General features: G+C 42.2%; 1 protein-coding gene across 4 annotated transcripts in view; it reads right to left on the bottom strand.

Moving 5' to 3' along the window:
- The window catches only part of MYO5B (myosin VB), a 297420-nt gene that overhangs the window by 132386 nt on the left and 146626 nt on the right, over positions 1–18408 (bottom strand). For all 4 annotated transcript variants that reach the window (XM_087927512.1, XM_026714934.2, XM_087927513.1 and 1 more), the window contains exons 7-13: positions 17629–17710; positions 15902–16009; positions 13058–13167; positions 9791–10056; positions 5292–5373; positions 3899–4039; positions 113–235 (exon numbers count right to left, since the gene is read on the bottom strand). In XM_087927512.1, coding sequence (XP_087783638.1) covers positions 113–235; positions 3899–4039; positions 5292–5373; positions 9791–10056; positions 13058–13167; positions 15902–16009; positions 17629–17710 — 912 coding nt within the window. The remainder of the gene's footprint in view (positions 1–112; positions 236–3898; positions 4040–5291; positions 5374–9790; positions 10057–13057; positions 13168–15901; positions 16010–17628; positions 17711–18408) is intronic.

Below are 18408 nucleotides of genomic sequence, written 5' to 3'. Positions count from 1 at the left end.
AGTACAGGCAACCAATACAAAGAGCTCCCCAGACCAAAGGGAGATGTTAACTCAGTTAAGGAGAAAGGCTAGTCCTGCACCAAACCCGCTCAAGTCTCTCTGTTCCCATTACCTTATCTGCAAAGTGCACAATAATGAATGCCATGTTTGACATGCGAGGCTTCTGGAAATGTTGACTGTTCCCGTGGCGATCATAGAGTTTCTGAGCCCAGTTCTCGTCTGTTCCTTTAGGGACCTGTTTTAAAAGACGATTATTCAGAAATGCATGACAATTATTCAGAAATACAGTAAAAGCCTCGTTCTGAATGTATTTTTCTAAATGAGGGCTAGCGTTTCACTACACAACAATGCAACTACCTAAAGCGGCTTCTTCCATCTGGAGCGCCTCAATGTTTCTTTACTTATGGGGAACATATTAGCTGATGTGACATTTACTGAAGAGCAAAATTACATGGATACAGTAGTCCTTAGCCTACAATCACAACTGGGCCCGGAACTTCTGTTACTACATGATCATCAACATTGTCTTTTAATGATCCCATAATCCTTTGTGGGGTGGAGTCTGCGCAACTGAATGGAGCGGTGTGTTTACTGACCGGATGCCCTTCCTATCGCCAATGAGGGGTTATATTCAGCAGATATAATCTCAACAATAGAGAGAGAAAAAGCTGCCTCTACCTTGGATCGAACTCACAGCCTCTTGATTGTGAGGCGACAGCTTCAACACTAGGGCCACTGCACCACTCTATCTTACTATATAATGGGGTCCAGATTTTTATTGTTCAGATTATTAACGGCTTAAAAATAAACAAAATATTCTTAATTCTTACGTACTTATTTACTCTTTATAACAGTTCTTTTCCTTGACACTTCCAGATTGTTTTTACATAAAAAAACAGTAAATGAACATTTATGGAGAAATTAATTGATTTATTCAGGCTGAATTGTTTCTTCCACCCAACTAAGCAGGGCCAGCTTTCATCATAACTTTTCCAGGGCTACAGGTGTAAACAACCCAAAACTGAAATAAAGAGATGTAGCAAAAACATATTTCACAGTCAGCTTGATGTTATATCTTAGCTTTTAAGATACCTTAGCTTTTAAGCTCACTATCTTGAACATTACAATCAAAGGTATCTCTTATTATTGACTAGCTCGATACCCATGCTTCGCTACGAAACTATTTGATTGGACTTAGTTTTGGGGGAGAAAATTCTGCCTCTGCCTACCATTATCCATTGGTGTTCATCTGGCTAGTGTCCTGTCAGCATGTGAGAGAGTTGAGGGCTGTTTGGAAAGTGATACAGTATTTGTTGTGTGAGCAAGAAGGAGACAGCAAGGAGCCTGGGCGTGGCTTAGCTCAACTGTTCTGTACGACAGCTGCTTGCTGCTGTGAAACTAAAACTGAAACTCCTTTCCCCTGCTTGTTTTACATTTGGAACAGATTTCTTTTCAGGTGGGAAGGGGAAGTAGAACTCTTTAGCATCAGAGCGTGTTAATAATAATAATATAGGAAATACTAATGGTCATTTCAAAAAAATCCTTTTTTAGTGAGCACCTAGAAGCCAAGAGGAACATACGAGCCAAATTTCAAGTTTGTAGGCTTTATAGTTCTGGAGATTTTATGATGATGTGTGAGTGGTTTCGTTTTTATAGAGAGAGAGATTTAATATTCTGCATCAAACAAATTAAAATGATATTTTAGATAATTTTACTGTATCATGAGGATCCGAGACTCCTGCTTCCAAAAACCTCTCAATAAATTGGAATAGTACTTCAGTAAAACCTTTTTTGCAGAATTTCTTACACTGCCTGCCAACTTATGTTATTCTGGCTCCACTGAAATGAGAGATGTTTCCAGTGGAGGCTGCAGGATACTTGTGATCAAAAGACTTTGTTCAACCATTCTTTTTTTTTTTCTCCTTCCTTCACAGGTTTTTCTCCAGGTGGTGGGGAAAAACTGAGAGAACAAACAGTATGCGGGCCTTCATAAATGTCCATGAAGGAGATACTGTGGAATTAACATTCAATAAAAACACTCTGGCATCTGGATAAGAACAGGTAGGAAGCATGATAGCAGTGTTCCAGTATTTGATGGGCTCCTACAAAGATATGAGTGAGGGAGTCTAACTATTTTCCAAAGCATCAGAAGGCAAGACAAGAAAAAATGGATGGAAACTAACCATGAACAGAAGCAACCTAGAACTAAGGTGAAATTTCCTAATGGTGAAAGCAAGAAACCAACAGAACAGCTTGGCTCCGGTAGTTGTGGGCACTCCCTCATTAGAGGCTTTCAAAAAGAGACTGGACTGTATTTGCACAAAATTGGAAAAATGAGAAAACTCCAACAGAGGAGGAAACAATTAAAAAAAATAATGGAATGTGCAGGAATGAGTAGACTAACAATGGCAATCAGAGAACAGGAGGAAAAAGAGTGTTATAAGATTCGGGATTTATTTTATGAATGGTTAGATAGAAGAATAAGAAACTGAAATATGTGGTGATAGTAATAATATACTATAATTGATTAATCTTGAACGAGTAAGAGAATGAATATAACTTAGCAAGGATTAGTTATGTTTTTAAAAGATAACAATTATAATGTAAATATAATAATTGAATAATATAAAATGTTGCTTACAACGGTTTATAAATATAATTAAGTAAGAAATGTACAATAATATTATGATGTGCACAAGATATATGTATCCAATTGACACACTGTAAAATTGAAAGATGGCTTTATTTGTTGTCTTTGTTAGTAAAATAAAAAAAACTTTTTTTTAAAAAAAAGAGACTGACAGCCATTTGCCTGAAATGGTATATGGTGCCCTGTTTGAGTAGGGTTGGATTAGAAAAGCTCCAAGTCACTTCCAATTCTATTATTCTGTGTTTCATGTTCTATGCATCTCTTATCAAAACATGTACTATCTTGTTCAGAAGTAACCTGACTCCTGCAACAATTAAGTTCTGCTGATATCAGTGGGTTTACTTGAATTTAGCAAAACCTGGATCCCATCAACTGACTTTGAACTGACCCAAGTTTTTTTGGAAATAGTCTACCTGTTCCACTAATGGCTGACTTGCTTTCATCAAAAAGCTCACCAGATGTTAGCGCATGTTAACTCGTAAATCGTTCCCATGCCTGTTTCCGAGTTGCCATAAGAAAGGGGTGGAGGGGGAGGCCTGAGGGAACAGTGCAGCAGATGAAGGTCAGAAGCACATTCCACGCTTATCTTGTGGAGATTGTAGCCTAGGCTACTGGATCTTCTGAACTCGAAAATCCTTCATTGAAGAATGTGACTGATGACACCCAGCCCGTGAATATGTTTGTTGGAGAATCTGATTTGTGACACACCCGGGGGTGGGGGGGGAAACAGGGTCATAGGCAGAGGTGGTAATCAGTAGGTTCTGACAAGTTCTGGAGAACCGGTAGTGGAAATTTTGAGTAGTTTGGAGAACCGGCAAATATCACCTCTGACTGGCCCCGCCCCATTTATTCTCTGCCTCCCTAGTCCCAGCTGATTGGGTCTTCTTTTGTTGTTCTGCACAGGAGTACGGAGCTGGAAAGCAGGTTAGTGGGGTGGGGAGGGAATGGAGATTCTACAGTGTCCTTCCCCTGCCACGCCCACCAAGCCACGCCACGCCCACAGAACCGGTAGTAAAAAATTTGAATCCCACCACTGGTCATATGTGATAGTAAATTACATGTCTCAGAGTTGGCTTCATAAGAGTTAGTGCCGGACATGTTGCTCCTAATGTTTTGGATTCTTCTGAAGTTTGGCTCGAGGCTCATGATTTAATTAGGGCAATCCTCGGAACCCTGACAGTGCAATCGTTCTTGAAATCACCTTATTATAAGCACTGAGCATTAATGAGATTGGGGAAAATTTTTTACCTTACATTCTTCATCCAGCAAGTCCAGGATACCCAGTTTAGCTTCTATTAGGTCTATGCATGGCTGATTGTCATAAAAATCAATGAGGGTCCAGGGAATTTCCTCTTTCATGTATTCATCTTGCTCCAATTTAAAGACATGCTGTGGCAGAGAAAGAGAGCAAACATTAAGCTGTTATCTGGAAAGGCTGCTTCAATAAACCCCAAATACAGGAAGTCCTTGATTTACAACCATTTGCTTAGTGACCGTTCAAAGTTACGACAACACTGAGAAAAGTGACTCGCGACCATTTTTTTGCACTTCACTTTGGTTAGGTGATCAAAACTCAAATACATGGCAACCGACCTGCATTTATGATGGTTGCAGTGTCCTGGGGTCACGTGATCCCCTTTTGCGACCTTTGACAGTAAATGCAAAAATCAAACCCATGCATAAAAGACTATTAACAACTTGAAATCATGCACCAAGTAATAGATGAATTGCTGTAAGATGAATCACTTGTAAGGATCTGAGGACATAATTAGGCTATTAAGAAAACAAGCAGCAGCAAACAGAATTTTCGCAAGGGATTGATGAATATCTTAAAATAAATATTTCACTCTCTCTGTCAATCCGTTACAATATTTGTTGCTATGAAAAATCGCTTTTAGGGACTTATTAATTATTATGGGCAAAGTCAATAAAAAGCAAAACGTGCAAAATAAAGCAGAAAATCATTAGAGTTTTATAAAAAAAATAACAAGTGTAAATTATCGAAAAAGCCACAAGGGAAGTAAAAGTTATAGAACTTTTGGAAAATGGAAACAACTTAAAATATAGTGCTAAGGATTGTGAGTGTTTTTAAAAAAGGGACTAGGTATTAAGAGTGTAACTTTTAAAAATCTGCTGTTCTTAAATTGAAGGAAATTTAATTTCCTTTTTCTAGATCTTCCAATACTACTTGTTCATTTATTTATTATAAAAGCTGAGGAACTCTCAAAGGTTATGTTGAAAGAAAATATCTAGATTGATCATAAAATTATAACATTGTTATATAACACAAATATAGTGGGGTTCCTAATTTGAACTACTATTTAAAAGGATTTCAGTTGAGACAATTTGGGTCCTGTTGCAAATCAACCCATTCTCACAGTAGGAAGTCATATAATTTCCATTGGGTAAACAGAGCTCATCAAAAATTTATTTGCTTTTTATAGCAGTTCTATGTAATGTAAACAGAGTGGGTTAATCCCTTTTAGAAGACAAACTTCATGAATATGTTAGTTATTCCTATATCTTGTTCATTTTCTACATTCTTAAAACATTTTAGTCAAGACACAGAATATTTTGGATATCTTTGTATTCTTTGTCCCACCCCCAAAGATACTGAAATAAGTTTGACAATCCCAATTACCAAATTGAACTGCTGCTGTAATTTTTCGTTGGCGTAATTGATGCAGAATTGTTCAAAGCTATTATATTCAAAGGTTTCAAACCTGCAAAACAAAAGAATATTCTTAAAGAAAGGTTATAGTTTCTGGGGTGGGGAGGAATCATTAATATTTATGGATTAATTGTTGTACTATTTTTATAAACCACCTTGGGAATCTGATTTGAGTTATTAAAATGAGGTCAATAAATAAAAATTATTTCCAGTTTAGAAATATCAGCGAGAGCTTAACTTAGTTTTCCCAATGCCGAATCCTACTGATGCATGGATAGCTATCACAGGATGAAAATATGGAACTGTAAATTCCAATATACTTGGAGAACATTATATTGGGGAAGAAATGTTTTTAGGCTAACAGCTCCATCAGTTCCATCACTCACTATCTCCTAGAGCAGGGGTCCCCAAACCCCCCACCCCCCCATTCCCCATGGTGCAGCCCAGTACAAGGCTGTGGCCCATTCAAAACTGGGCCAGGAAGCAGTAGGTGAGTGTGTGCGTGCATGCAGCTCCATTTGTTTGAGCGTCGTGCATACCTGCCGCTCATGCAAATGAAACTGCGCACATGCTCACCCATCACTCATGTGGGACCATCTCTCTTTCTCCTTGCCCCCCATCCCGCCGGCACTGGTCCACCAAGCCAGAAAAGTGGGGACCACTGTGCTAGAGACCTATCCTATTGCCAAATTTCAATAGCTAGAACACCGACCTCGTCCCTGGGCCGTAGGAACCATATTTTTACATTCCTCACCATGACACAAGAACATCAACAAGGGATTAGGGAAAATTGTTAAGTGCTTCTCAACCTTCTAACATTTTTACCATATGAAGTCCAATCCTATAATGAAATATTTGCAACAGATCCTTGTGGGGGGGAGGGGGGAGAGACAGGGGGGAGGGAGAAGGCGGGGGAGAGAGAGAAAGGGAGAGACAGAGAGGGAAGGAGGGAGAGGGAGAGACAGAGAGGGAGGGAGAGAAATGGAGAGACAGAGAGGGAGAGGGAGAGGCAGAGAGAGGGAGGGAGAGAGGGAGAGAGGGAGAAGGGGAAGGAGAGACAGAGAGGGAGGGTGAGACAGAGAGGGAGAAACAGAGAGAAGGAGAGGGAGGGAGTGAGGGACGGAGAGACAGAGAGAGAGGGAAATGGAGAGACAGAGGGAGGGAGAAGGAGAGGGAGAGAGACAGAGAGACAAAACATTTGAAGGCATCTGTACAACAGCATTAAAATATCTTATGAGACAAGTTTGAATAGTTTATTATTTTTGGTCTGACAAAATCCTGAGTAAAATCTACCGAGAAATAATACCTCTGGATACAAAACAAACGTTGAAGAATGAAAAGGGGGGGAAATGAGATTCTTTCTATTCAGCTAAGAAAAATTACCAGACGATGAAAGTACCAGACTGCTTTCATTAGGCCCTATAGATAAAAGGTTTAAAATAGCTTTGCACTGTCATCTTAAGAAGGTTCACATGTAACTCCAAATTCTTATTTAATATACACACATTCGCTTAAAACTTCCTCCATCTTTTTCAATTTTATCAGAATAAGTACTCCTCCGTTGTCAAGTGTAACAGCTTAATGGAAACCAATCAAGGAAAATGAAAGTTTTAAGATAATAACATTACATTTTATGGTTTTTAAGCATGTTACTATAAAGGAAATCCAATCTCCTGCTTTGGAATCGATTAGCACAATGTCTTTCTCGAGATAGAGTTTAATACCCCCGCCTTGCATTCTTTTCAACTATGGCTTTGATTTGGGCTTTGCTTTAATGGATCTGATTCCTATCTACCGTCAAATAAAGTAGGCATTCAATTGCTTCCCGCTACTGTATGAAATCTAATACCAAAACATCCAGAGATCCTGATTAACACTTCCCAAAGTCACTCATCTGAATCACACTGTGCCCCTAAAGCCAGACCTCAGCAAACAAAACACAAACCATCTTCCTATCGAATGGCACCAACAAATGTTTGCATGTCAGGCTGTTAGAGAAGGGACAGGGGAATTCTCTACAAGGATGCATCCTGGAGTAGCATTCTCTGTGCCCAGGAACAGGAATCCAATTGTGTCTGACTTTAGGGCTGTGATAGCGAACCTGTGGCACGCAGACATGCAAGCTACAGGCAAAGTTACCTCACTATGCATGCGTGCGCCTCCCAGCTGATTTTCAGTCTGTGTGAGGTCTTTTTAGGCCTCCCAGAGGCTTGAGGAAGGCATTTGGCAACCTTTGTAGGCCGAAAAATAGGCCCGTTTCGTCACTTCGGAAGTGACAAAACGGGCCTATTTTTCGGCCTGCAAAGCCTGCCAAATGCCTTCCTCAAGCCTCTGGGAGGCCGAAAAAGGCCTCAAATGGGCCGAAAATCCGCTGGGAGGTGCAATGCAGGCAGCATGGGGGGATTACGCGCACATGCACAGGGGGCGTGGGGGGCTGCGCATTGCTTTCTGGGCAATTTTTGGCACAGGAGCCCAAAAAGGTTAGCCACCACTGCTTTAGGGGATGAGAATGCATCAAAAATACTTCGCTTTAACATCCTTACTATGAATAAGATAGTTATTTCCAAAATTATATAGCCTAACTTCTCCTTTCAATAAATCGCATTAAGATCAACCTGGAGGCACTTAACTTTCTTGTCTATGGATGGCAGTAAGGGCCTTGATGCATCGATTGCTTTTATCATAGTTGTCCCAAAAGTGCTTTTTCAAGAGGCAATGGGACTTTCTGGTTTTTCTCTGAAAACATTTCACCAGGGGTGGGATTCAAAATTTTTAACAACCAGTTCTGTGAGTGTGGCTTAGGTGGTGGGTGTGGCTTGGTGATCATGTGACTGGGTGGACATGGCTTGGTGGTCATGTTATTGGCTGGGTGTGGCCAACTCACGATCACTCACATCGAGGCACGCATCTCCTTGCCTGGCCTCTCATGACTGTTGGGATGCTTCAACAGTCTTAAGTGTGAAAAATGGTCATAAGTCACTTTTATCAGTGCCATTGTAACTTTAAATGGTCACTCCACACAAGCAAAGTACCAGTAAAGGAGGGGGAAAAAACTCCAGAGATGTTCCTGAGACAGGAAGACTAGTCTTGCCAAAAATGTAATAAGGGTTAATGGAGAGGCAGTTTCTGTAAGCAACACCAGAATGTTTCCTTCCTGCCTTCCTTACAGGATTAGCCCAGTAATTTCTTCTAACAACCGGTTCTCCAAACTGCTTAGAATGTTAACGACCGGTTCTAGAGAATAGGTGTGAACTGGTAGAATCCCACCCCTGCGTTTCACTTCTTATTCAAGAAGCTTCTTCAGCTGTGAGAATGGATTCAGTTCCGAGAAGAGCTGAAGAAGCTTCTTGGATGAGAAGTGAAACATCTTGAAGGAAAAACAAAGAAAGTCCAGTTGCCTCTTGAAAAAACAACTTTGGGACAACCATGACCTGGATAAATAAGAATGTCCGTAGACTTTTATCATAGTCCTCCTCAAGAACCTTCCTGCTTCATCTATCAAGCAAGAAATGAAAACCATTTAGGCAAGCTCATAACAACCGTAAGAACTCCTGATAAATAATCTTTATTTATGCGCCGCGGTGGTGCAGTGGTTATGGTGCAGTACTGCAGGCTACTTCTGCTGGCTGCCGGCTGCCTGCAATTTGGCAGTTTGAGTCACACCAGGCTTCCATCCTTCCGAGGTGGGTAAAATGAGGACCCAGATTATTGGGGGCAATAGGCTGACTCTGTAAACATCTTAGAGAGATCTGTAAAACACTGTGAAGCACTATATAAGTCTAAGTACTATTGCTATTGCTATTATTAAAGCCATAGTTTTTGTAAGAAGGAATCTCCAATTATTATAGTAACATGTGCTGTCTCCAAGATCAAAAGTTATATTTAAAACAACAGACAAACGCTTTTGTGCCTCATTCTTGTTTCCAATTTATGTAAGAGACTATCCATCGTCTTTTTCTAACATGGGGCGATTTTCATCCATCTTTTTGCAATAGTCACATCTGCTCCAACCGCATTGATTTGTCACGGACGGCAAGAATTAGTGCACTCACCTACTTCTGTCACTGGAGACAGGACATGACCCTTTTCCCTGCACACAAGAGAGGGGCAGAGCAATCCCTATGATCACAGCACAACTTATTACACACAGAGAGACACTTAAAATATCTCAGAAGTCTGTCTGCTCCAGCTGTGCTTTACAGAATGTGGAAAAAAAAAAAAAGAAGCAACACACCCACAAACTGATTTTGATGCCCGCATGCGAGACAATCCTCCCTTACAACTTGCTCTACAATTTACTAGTGTTGCTCTTGTGCCTCCGGCAAATAAGAGGAAAGAGCCACACCACAAAACTTAACTCTACTGCCTAGAGAAGATGCAGGAAATACCCTGGGAAGGTCAGCATTGATCGTAGCCAATGCAGCCAAATGAGGCGGAAGGAACAGGATCCCCAAAAGCTTGTTGCTCACCCATAAATGTCCAGCACACCGATGAAGGAATGCTGCTTGACTGTCGTGTACAAGGCCTTGTTGATATGCTGCACAATCCAGTTGAACAGCTGAGCGTAGATGTGCTTGGCCAGCGCATTCCTGGCGTTGACGGCTTGTTGGAGGGACATATTCTTGGTGTAGGTTTCCGAAGTGGTGACCAGCTTCCGATGGCAAAGCCAGTGTTCCAACTGGCTATGTTCCACTCCCAGTAATCTGCAAAAATGATGCAGGTGTTCATCTTGGTTCTAGGATACAAAGAAAAACATCTGATTCAGGAAAGCACGCAGCAGAGGTTCATGTCGCCGGAGGGCAAAAAATAAATAAATAAAAAATATATCCATGCAACCTTCTAATTCACCAATGGCTAGATTTGAGGAGGATAACCCATATGCAGAAGATGAGCTCAGCAGGGAGGGCGACCCATCAAGGAGCACATCTGTGAATTCAGGGGAATCAGTGGGAAGCTACCCCTTTTGCCTGAATGGATGCTGGTTCATTTTTTCAGGACCAGCCTGGACCATCAAATTAGCAAAGTAACTGCCTATCGGGACATCCGGAACCGACTGAGTGGTTCCGAGTAGCCAAAAAGGTCGACGGGGCATTACACGCTAGTGACATGAGGAAGCCACCGGGAATCAGAGACAGAGGGCAACCAGACCCGAGATCACCAAACCAACGGGACAGCACACCATCACGATCTGCCCCAAACCTTTGGTGAAAACCCTTGGTGATCTACTTGAGGCTGCCTTCTTGGGCTGCTGTTTCCAGCTTCCAAGAAACAGCCCTGGTGGCGCAGTGGTTAGAATGTAGTATTGCAGGCTAATTCTGCTGACTGACTGCAGTTCGATTCTCCCCAGGCTGAAGGTTGACTCAAGCTTCCATCCTTCCGAGGTAGGTAAAATGAAAACCCAGATTGTTGGGGGCGAGAGACTGACTCTGTAAACGCTTACAGAGGGCTATAAAGCATTGTGAAAGTGGCATATAAGTCTAAATGTTGTTGCTATTCCAATAAAGAAGAATGTTTGTAGCAGAAAGTTGAAATGAGGGAAATCTTGGTGCTCTCTGAGCTTGGTTGTTTTCTTGCAGAGGTTTCATTACCCAACTACTCAATGGCACTGATGACATTACCTAGTCTGGGTATGAAACGTCTCCAAGAAAACAACCGAGCTCAGAGAACACCAAGGACGTCTCGTTTCCAGCTTTGTTAGTTTGGAGCGACAAGGGTTAAAAACTGCACAGCTGGAGAATCCCGTTTTCTAATTTGAAGTCCTGACAATCCTCATTTATTGCCCTCAAATTGTGTCGGAATTATTACTGTAAGAAGTCTTCACTAGCACGTAATTGTTATGCTGGCAATTCTCAAACCAAAGGAAAGGAGCCCCCAGGAGACTGTATTATGTAAGGAACGTAGACAGTGGTGGTATTCTACTGGTTCAGCCCGGTTCTGCAGAGCCGGTAGTAGTGATGAGCAGCGGAGAAAAAAACCAATTCTCTCTGATGCTTTGTTGGTCCCACCCACCCGTCTGGGCTCCCATATTAACCTTTATATCCTGCTTTTGAAGCGCAGCTGCTTTGAGCAGCACAGCAATTGCCGCGTGGCAGCTGCTGAAGCAACGGGAAGAGTGCAGGATTGCAGGGGGTGAGTCCAAATGCCACTGCACCTGTGCAAAGTGCACGTTAGGCGCAGGTAAAGCACGACCCCCAAGCCACGCCCACCGAACCAGTGGTAAAAATATTTGAAACACACCACTGAACATAGACTGTAGAAAACCTTTTCTCTGCACCTCATATTTTGCTGCGTTTTGCTGATTAAATAAGTTAGCAGGCAGAGCAACTGTTCAGAATTATGGATGCATTTCAATTAAACAGCAACAATATCCTTAAGGACAGCAATGCTTGAAAAGAAGATTTGCTTATGGACCCAGTGTATTCAAAGCCTAAGAATTAAAAATAGGGCACCGCATTATTTCTTAAGGAATTGCAGCAACCGTGCAAACAATGTTTTCATATTTGAATTAGAAAAAAACAAAAGACTTCAGCTGACAGTCAGGGAAACAGATATGGGCAGTGCTCAACTTACAACCATTTGGTTAGTGAACTTTTTCAAAGTTACAATGACACTGAAAAAGTGACTTTGACCGTTTTTCACATTTATGACCATTGCAGCATCTTCATACAACTTAGATGTTTGGCCATTGACTCATAGTTATGATGGTTGCAGTGTCCTGGGGTCAAGTGATCCCCTTTTACGACCTTCTGACAAGCAAAGTCAACGGGAAAGCCAAATTCACTGAACAACTGGGTCGCTAACTTAACAACTGCCAGTGGTTTACTTAACGACTGTGGCAAGAAAGGTGTCAGCTTTGGAAGCCATATTGAGATCAGATGGTTCCATGCTGCCACATCTGAGCCTGGGAGGAATTTATTGGAGTATATCTAGTTAGACATAATAACATTCTTTTTCTGATTCAAGGTCAGGTTGTGTTGCGCATAAATGAGAGGAAGTCTTGGGACGGATGGTGATTGGGCCATGTAATGTGATGATGGGTGCAGAAGATGGGTTTTGTAGTTTTTACTTATTGTAAGGAAGCCCAGAACTTTCAGATTCGGGATTCCACAGTTGTGCCAATTGCTATCCAAAATAAAAGGAACTTTTGAGAAGATGTCTGTCTTGGAGTTATTGGGCAGACTGAAGGGCTGCTGGAACGCTGACAAGAGGTCCTAAAATAGGGCAAGACCCATTTAACGACTGTCTTGCTCAGCAATGGAAATTTGGGGGTAAGTTGAGGACTAACCGTAATAGATTAATCAGCAATTGTATCACATTTTATCTGCTTAGAATAGCGGTGGGTTGAGTGGAAGGATGAGCATTTTGCTCTGCAGGATTTATTAAGGCTTATAAAACTCTGGCCATTGATTCCTTCCTTCCATGCTCTGCCTGCATAATGAGAAGCAAAGACGTATCCCAAACCCTAAAGGTCTCAAGGGAACTCCCTCGACATGGGATATAATTATGTCAAGACTTTGCATAACATTAGATGTGCAGTGTCACAAAAATTGCACTGCCCTCTTGAAAGAAGCCCTCGCAATTTAGGAGTCTCTGGTTGTCTTACACGATCAAAGCCCTGCTTCTTTTTTGATGTGCATTCATCAAAAGATTAATGAAGAAAAAAAAACAGCAGATCTAAAGATGGTTCTTCTTTGAAGTACAGGGCACCTGGCGTGCCCGCTAAAAAAATAACGTACCGTTATACTGCAGGATTCTCCATCGCGTTCAGAACGAAAATCCACATTCCCAAGGTGCAGGACTGCAGCGAGTATTTTAAAAATGGTCATCTGATAGGACTCCTTTACTCCTGAAAAATATGATTGATATACAATTTTCAAGTGCCTGCACAGCAATTTGCCGGCAGTCCCAGCAAGTATGGCATAAGACAAGGATGCTGGAAGATGGATTTTCAGAAAAACCTGGACCATCATCAATTGCCCATTCCTGGACCACAAACACCACAATTTGGGTGTGTGTGTATGTGTATGTGAGAGAGAAACTGTCTTCTCTTTAAATCTTAGTGGACAACCAGCTAAATATGAACCAGCAGTGTGTAGCAGCAGCCAAAAAAGCTAATGCAATCCTAAATTGCATTAACAGAGGGATATAATCGAGATCAAGTGAGGTACTAATACCACTCTATAAAGCCTTAGTAAGGCCACACCTAGAGTACTGCATCCAGTTTTGGTCACCCCATTATAAAAGATGTTGAGACTCTAGAAAAAGTGCAGAGAAGAGCAATCAGGATGATTAGGGGACTGGAGACTAAAACATATGAAGAACGGTTACAAGAACTGGGCTTGGCTAGTCTAGTGAAGAGAAGGACCAGGGGAGACAGGATAGCAGTTTTCCAATATTTGAGGGGCTGCCACAGAGAGGAAGGGGTCAAGCTATTTTCTAAACCACCTGAAGGCCAGGCAAGGAATAATGGATGGAAACTGATCAAGGAGAGATTCAATCTAGAAATAAGGAGAAACTTTCTGACAGTGAGAACAATCAACCAATGGAACAAAAGTTGCCCTCGGAAGTTGTGGGAGCGCCATCACTTGAGACCTTAAAGAAGGGATTGGAATGTCATTTGTCAGAAATGGTGTAGGTCTCCCTGGACGGGGGGTTGGACTAGATGACCTATAAGGTCCCTTCCAACTCTGATTATCTGTTAATCTGTTAAATCGGCGATGGTTTATCCATACATTTTGGGTGACATACCAGCATTCACCCACAACTACAGATAGTCCTTGACTTACAACCATGCATTTAGTAACTGTTCCAACTGCACTGAAAAAGGGACTGATGACTGGTTTTCACACTTACAACTCTTGTAGCATCCTCATGGTCACATGATCAAAATATGGGCGCTTGGCAACTGGGATGTATTTAGGACAGTTGCGGTGCCTCGGGTCATGTGATCACCATTTGCAATCTTCCCAGCTGACTTCCAAAAAGCCAAGTCAATGGGGGAAGCCAGATTGGTTTAACGCCCATCTGATTAACTTAACACTTAATTTGCTTAACTACGGCAAAAAACAAAAGAGATCCTAGGTCCAACTCACTTAACAACTGTCTTGTTTAGCCACAGAAATGTTGGGCTCAATGGTGGTTGGAAGTTGAAGACTGACTATATTCCCGAAAGTGTGCCCTTTCCTTGCACGGTTTTTTGGAGGCTGCGGAGGTTGTGCAAGAATTGGGTGTGCTCTTCCATAGGCTCTGGAAGTCACACAAGAGGGCTGGGCACTTGTGCAGCTTCCACAGCCTCCAAAAATGAATTTTTACTTGTGTTTCATTTTTGGTAATTATAGATATGGTAATGATAGCACCACACATGATTGGGGGCTGTGGGTTTTTTTTTTTTAAAAAGATAAATGAAAATGCAAAAAAAAAAAATGTTTCTCTTTTGCTTGGGGTATGTGTGTGAGATACACACCTGAAGAGTCAAGATAGGCATTTTGATATTTGATATGCCGAGCTCAAAAAAAAATTCATCATTACTGCTTGAAGTTCTTCTATTCCTGTTTTAGCTCCTGTATGGTGATTGGCAGCATAAGAAACTGCAATGTGACTAAGCAACAAATAGAAATTATACTAGTAAAGGGCCAAGAAAATATCTTCACAAAGCATACAACCACAGGCATGTGCATACCCCCACTCACTCACATACTTTTTTAAGCACCACACAAACAGTACTAAGTAAATCTATTTTACTTAGGCAGCATTACTTAAAATTACTTTCTAACCTCATGCCTGCTCCTTAGCGATTCTTCCGACATTTATATTGAAAATAACATTAAATATGTGCAATTTACCAAATAAACCAATTATTTCATTAAAATGGTAACCTATAAAAGTATTGCAAAAACCACTGGACAATATACACAAATGTCTCCAAAGTTTACACCAAGGCTTTACCAAGTTGCCAACTTTAAGATGCATGCTGGCTGGGGAATTCTGGGAGTTGAAGTCCACACGGTAGCTAAATTTGAAACACTTGACACCAAGGGTCTTCAAACTTGGCAAGTTTAAGTCTTGTGGACTTCAACTCCCATAATTCCTGAGCTAACATGACTGGAGGAGGAATTCTGGGAATTGAAGTCTACAAGTCTGAAAACTGTCAAGTTTGAAGACCTCTGCTTTACACTGATGCTCTTTTCCTTGATGGTCTCTGAGCTTGGTTAACTGATGGTGTTACCCAGTACGCTAATGAGATGTCTGCAAGAAAACTACCAAGCTCAAACAACACCAAGGATCCCACAGTTCAACCCTGAGCTACAAATATTCTCTTCTATTGAAACTTTGCAATATTGTGAAAAATTCCTGAAGGGCTACTCTATATCTTTGTACAGCAGGGGTCTTCAAACTTGACAGCTTGAAGACTTGTGGACTTCAATTCCCAGAATTCCACCTCCAGTCATGTTAGCTCGGGAATTCTGGGAGTTGAAGTCCACAAGTCTTAAACTTGCCAAGTTTGAAGACCCTTATACAGGGTAGCTGAATCAGCCACACGTTCTCCTAGGAAGCAGCCAAATTTGGGATGAAGCCCTTACCAAGCAGGGTGAAAGCTTGCCTTGTTTTCTCAAAATCTTCTGCATCATCAACTCCTTCAAGGGAGGTGTCTCCTCCCAAAGATGTGTAGAAAAAATCTTTGGCATCCACTAGAATAGAAACAACAGCAAAATTAAGTTCAGGGGGAGAACTGCTTTCACTTAGTTCATATTTCATGAAAGGACTTGCCTGAACCCTGAACCCACAAGGAAACAATCTGTGCACACAATAAGCACAGAAAATTAGGCACGACACAAGTTCAAACATCAGCTCCTCCCAAGGCTTTAGTTGGTCCATTTCTGGTCTTCCATCCCCTCATTTGAAGCAGCTTTTTATACTTCCATTGGCTCTTCAATAAACCAAGAGGCTAAAGGAAATGATTTCAAGACTGTTCTTTGGAAGGATAGATACTGAAGTTGAAGCTCAAATATTTTGGCCAATGAGAGGACTTATTGGGAAAAGACCCTAATATTAGGAAAGATGGAAGGCAAAAGGAGAAGGAGACAGCCAAGGATGAGATGGTTATATAGTGTCATCAACGCAATGAATGTGCATTTGGGCAAACTCTGGGAGATGATGAGGCCCAGTGTCAGGATTCCGAGGATTGCCCTAATTAAATCATGAGTCTTGAACCAAGTTTCAAAGGAAACCAAAAGATTTATTAGGAGTAACATGTCCAGAGTTAACCTGTATGAAGCCAACTCTGTGACACATAATTTACTATCACCTATGACCCTGTTTACCCCCCCCCCCCGGGTGTGTCATATATCAGGTTCTCCAACAAAACACATTCAAGGGCTGGGTGTCATCAATCACGCTCTCCAATGAAAGATTTTTGAGGGCAGAAGATCCAGTAGCCTAGGCTACAATCTCCACAAGATAAGCATGGAATATGCTTCCTGGCCTTCATCTGCCACACTGCTCCCTCAGGCCTTTCCCCCCCCCCTTCTTATGGCAACTCGGGAACAAGCATAGGAATGATTTATGAGTTGACACCCAGCATACTGTGGCCCATGAGGTCCCAAAGAGTCAGACAGAACTTAGCAACTGAACAACGACAAAAACCAAGGGTTCTCTCTGATTGGTACCTTAGCAGTGATCTCATCCAAAACTTTAGATATTTCTGAATTTCCGAGAGCAACTAGATATATGAGACGGAACTGCCAAGCACCTGTTAATTCCTTCTGGATCCATAGGACAAACTGGTTAATTCCTTCTGGATCCATAGTACATTTTAAAGGGCCCACTGCCCATGCAGAGGTCTAGGGCATTCATCTGCAATTTCACCAGGAGGTGCCCTGATGATGGCTGATGTTAATATTCTGCATCTTCAGATCACATCACCTGCTCCAAAGTGAAGACTAGAGCTAATTTTTGACCAACTATCTGTGTTAGGGCTACAATTACAAGCCAAGGACATATGAATGCCAAGAAGACCATAAACTGACCAAACATCTCTCTTAGAGCCTGGAAACTGAAGACACCAAAAGCCTTTGGAACTTCAACACCACCCCTGGTGTGATCCCAAAATGGTATGTCAGACCGCAAGCTGCTTATTTTGTTTCACAAAACCAATTCTGCCAATGGTTGTACAACTTCCCTGTTTCTGCAGACACAGTTCTTTTTCTTGGAAATGCTAGGCTCCACAAATTTATTATTTGGAGTTTCAGACATTATTTGGAAGGTTCATTGGGGAGGCTGAATGCTATGTGCAAAATAGCATACTTACATAGTGAGAGGTCCTTCAGTTCTGGAAGACTAGCAGAGGCACACAGCTGATAGAAAATGTGATAGTTTCGTTCATCAGCGGCCTGAGAAAGAACATTAATTTATTTGCGGAGAAATGAGCTACAAATTAATGAAATAATCATTCAGCATGTCCTTTTGCTGTTCTCTAAATCAGGGGTCCCCAATCTGTGGGCTGCGGCCTATTTGCAACTGGGCAATGTGAGTGGCTGGATGCAGGGGTGGGCTCCTGCGGGTTTGGACGATTCTCTAGCTAAGATTCTGCGCAGTTCGGTGAAATCGCAAATCCCACCGCTGGCTGGCCCCTCCCACCTGGCCCTGCCCCTCTAACCCAACCCTGCCCTTCCCAGGAGTCTCCACGCAGTCCATTTTGGGTGCCAGGTAAGTGCAGGGCCCACGCGGAGGCTTGGGGAGGGTGAAAAACGGGCCTCCGGGAGGCTCTGAAAGGCCGGAAACGGGCCCATTTCTGGCCTCCAGGGGGCCTCCAGAGACCAGGGGAGGCCGTTTTTACCCTCCCAGAAGTTCAAGGAAAGCCTCCGGAGCCTTTGGAGCGTGAAAAATGGGCCTTCCAAAAGTTCCGGAAGGCTGGAAACAGGCCCGTTTCCGGCCTCCGGAGGTCAGGGAGGCCGTTTTTGCCCTTCTGGAGGTTCAAGGAAAGCCTCTGGAGCCCAGAGTGGGTGAAAATACCCCCCCCGCCCCCCGTGATGCAGGATGCTGACTAGGCCACCCTTACCATGGCCATGCCCACCCAGCAACCGGGCAG

Source organism: Pseudonaja textilis, chromosome 2 (assembly GCF_049901715.1).
Source record: "Pseudonaja textilis isolate UNSWEBS1 chromosome 2, rPseTex1.2, whole genome shotgun sequence".
In the NCBI taxonomy this organism is placed as follows: Eukaryota; Metazoa; Chordata; class Lepidosauria; order Squamata; family Elapidae; genus Pseudonaja; species Pseudonaja textilis.
This window is presented reverse-complemented; position numbering and strand designations above follow the sequence as displayed.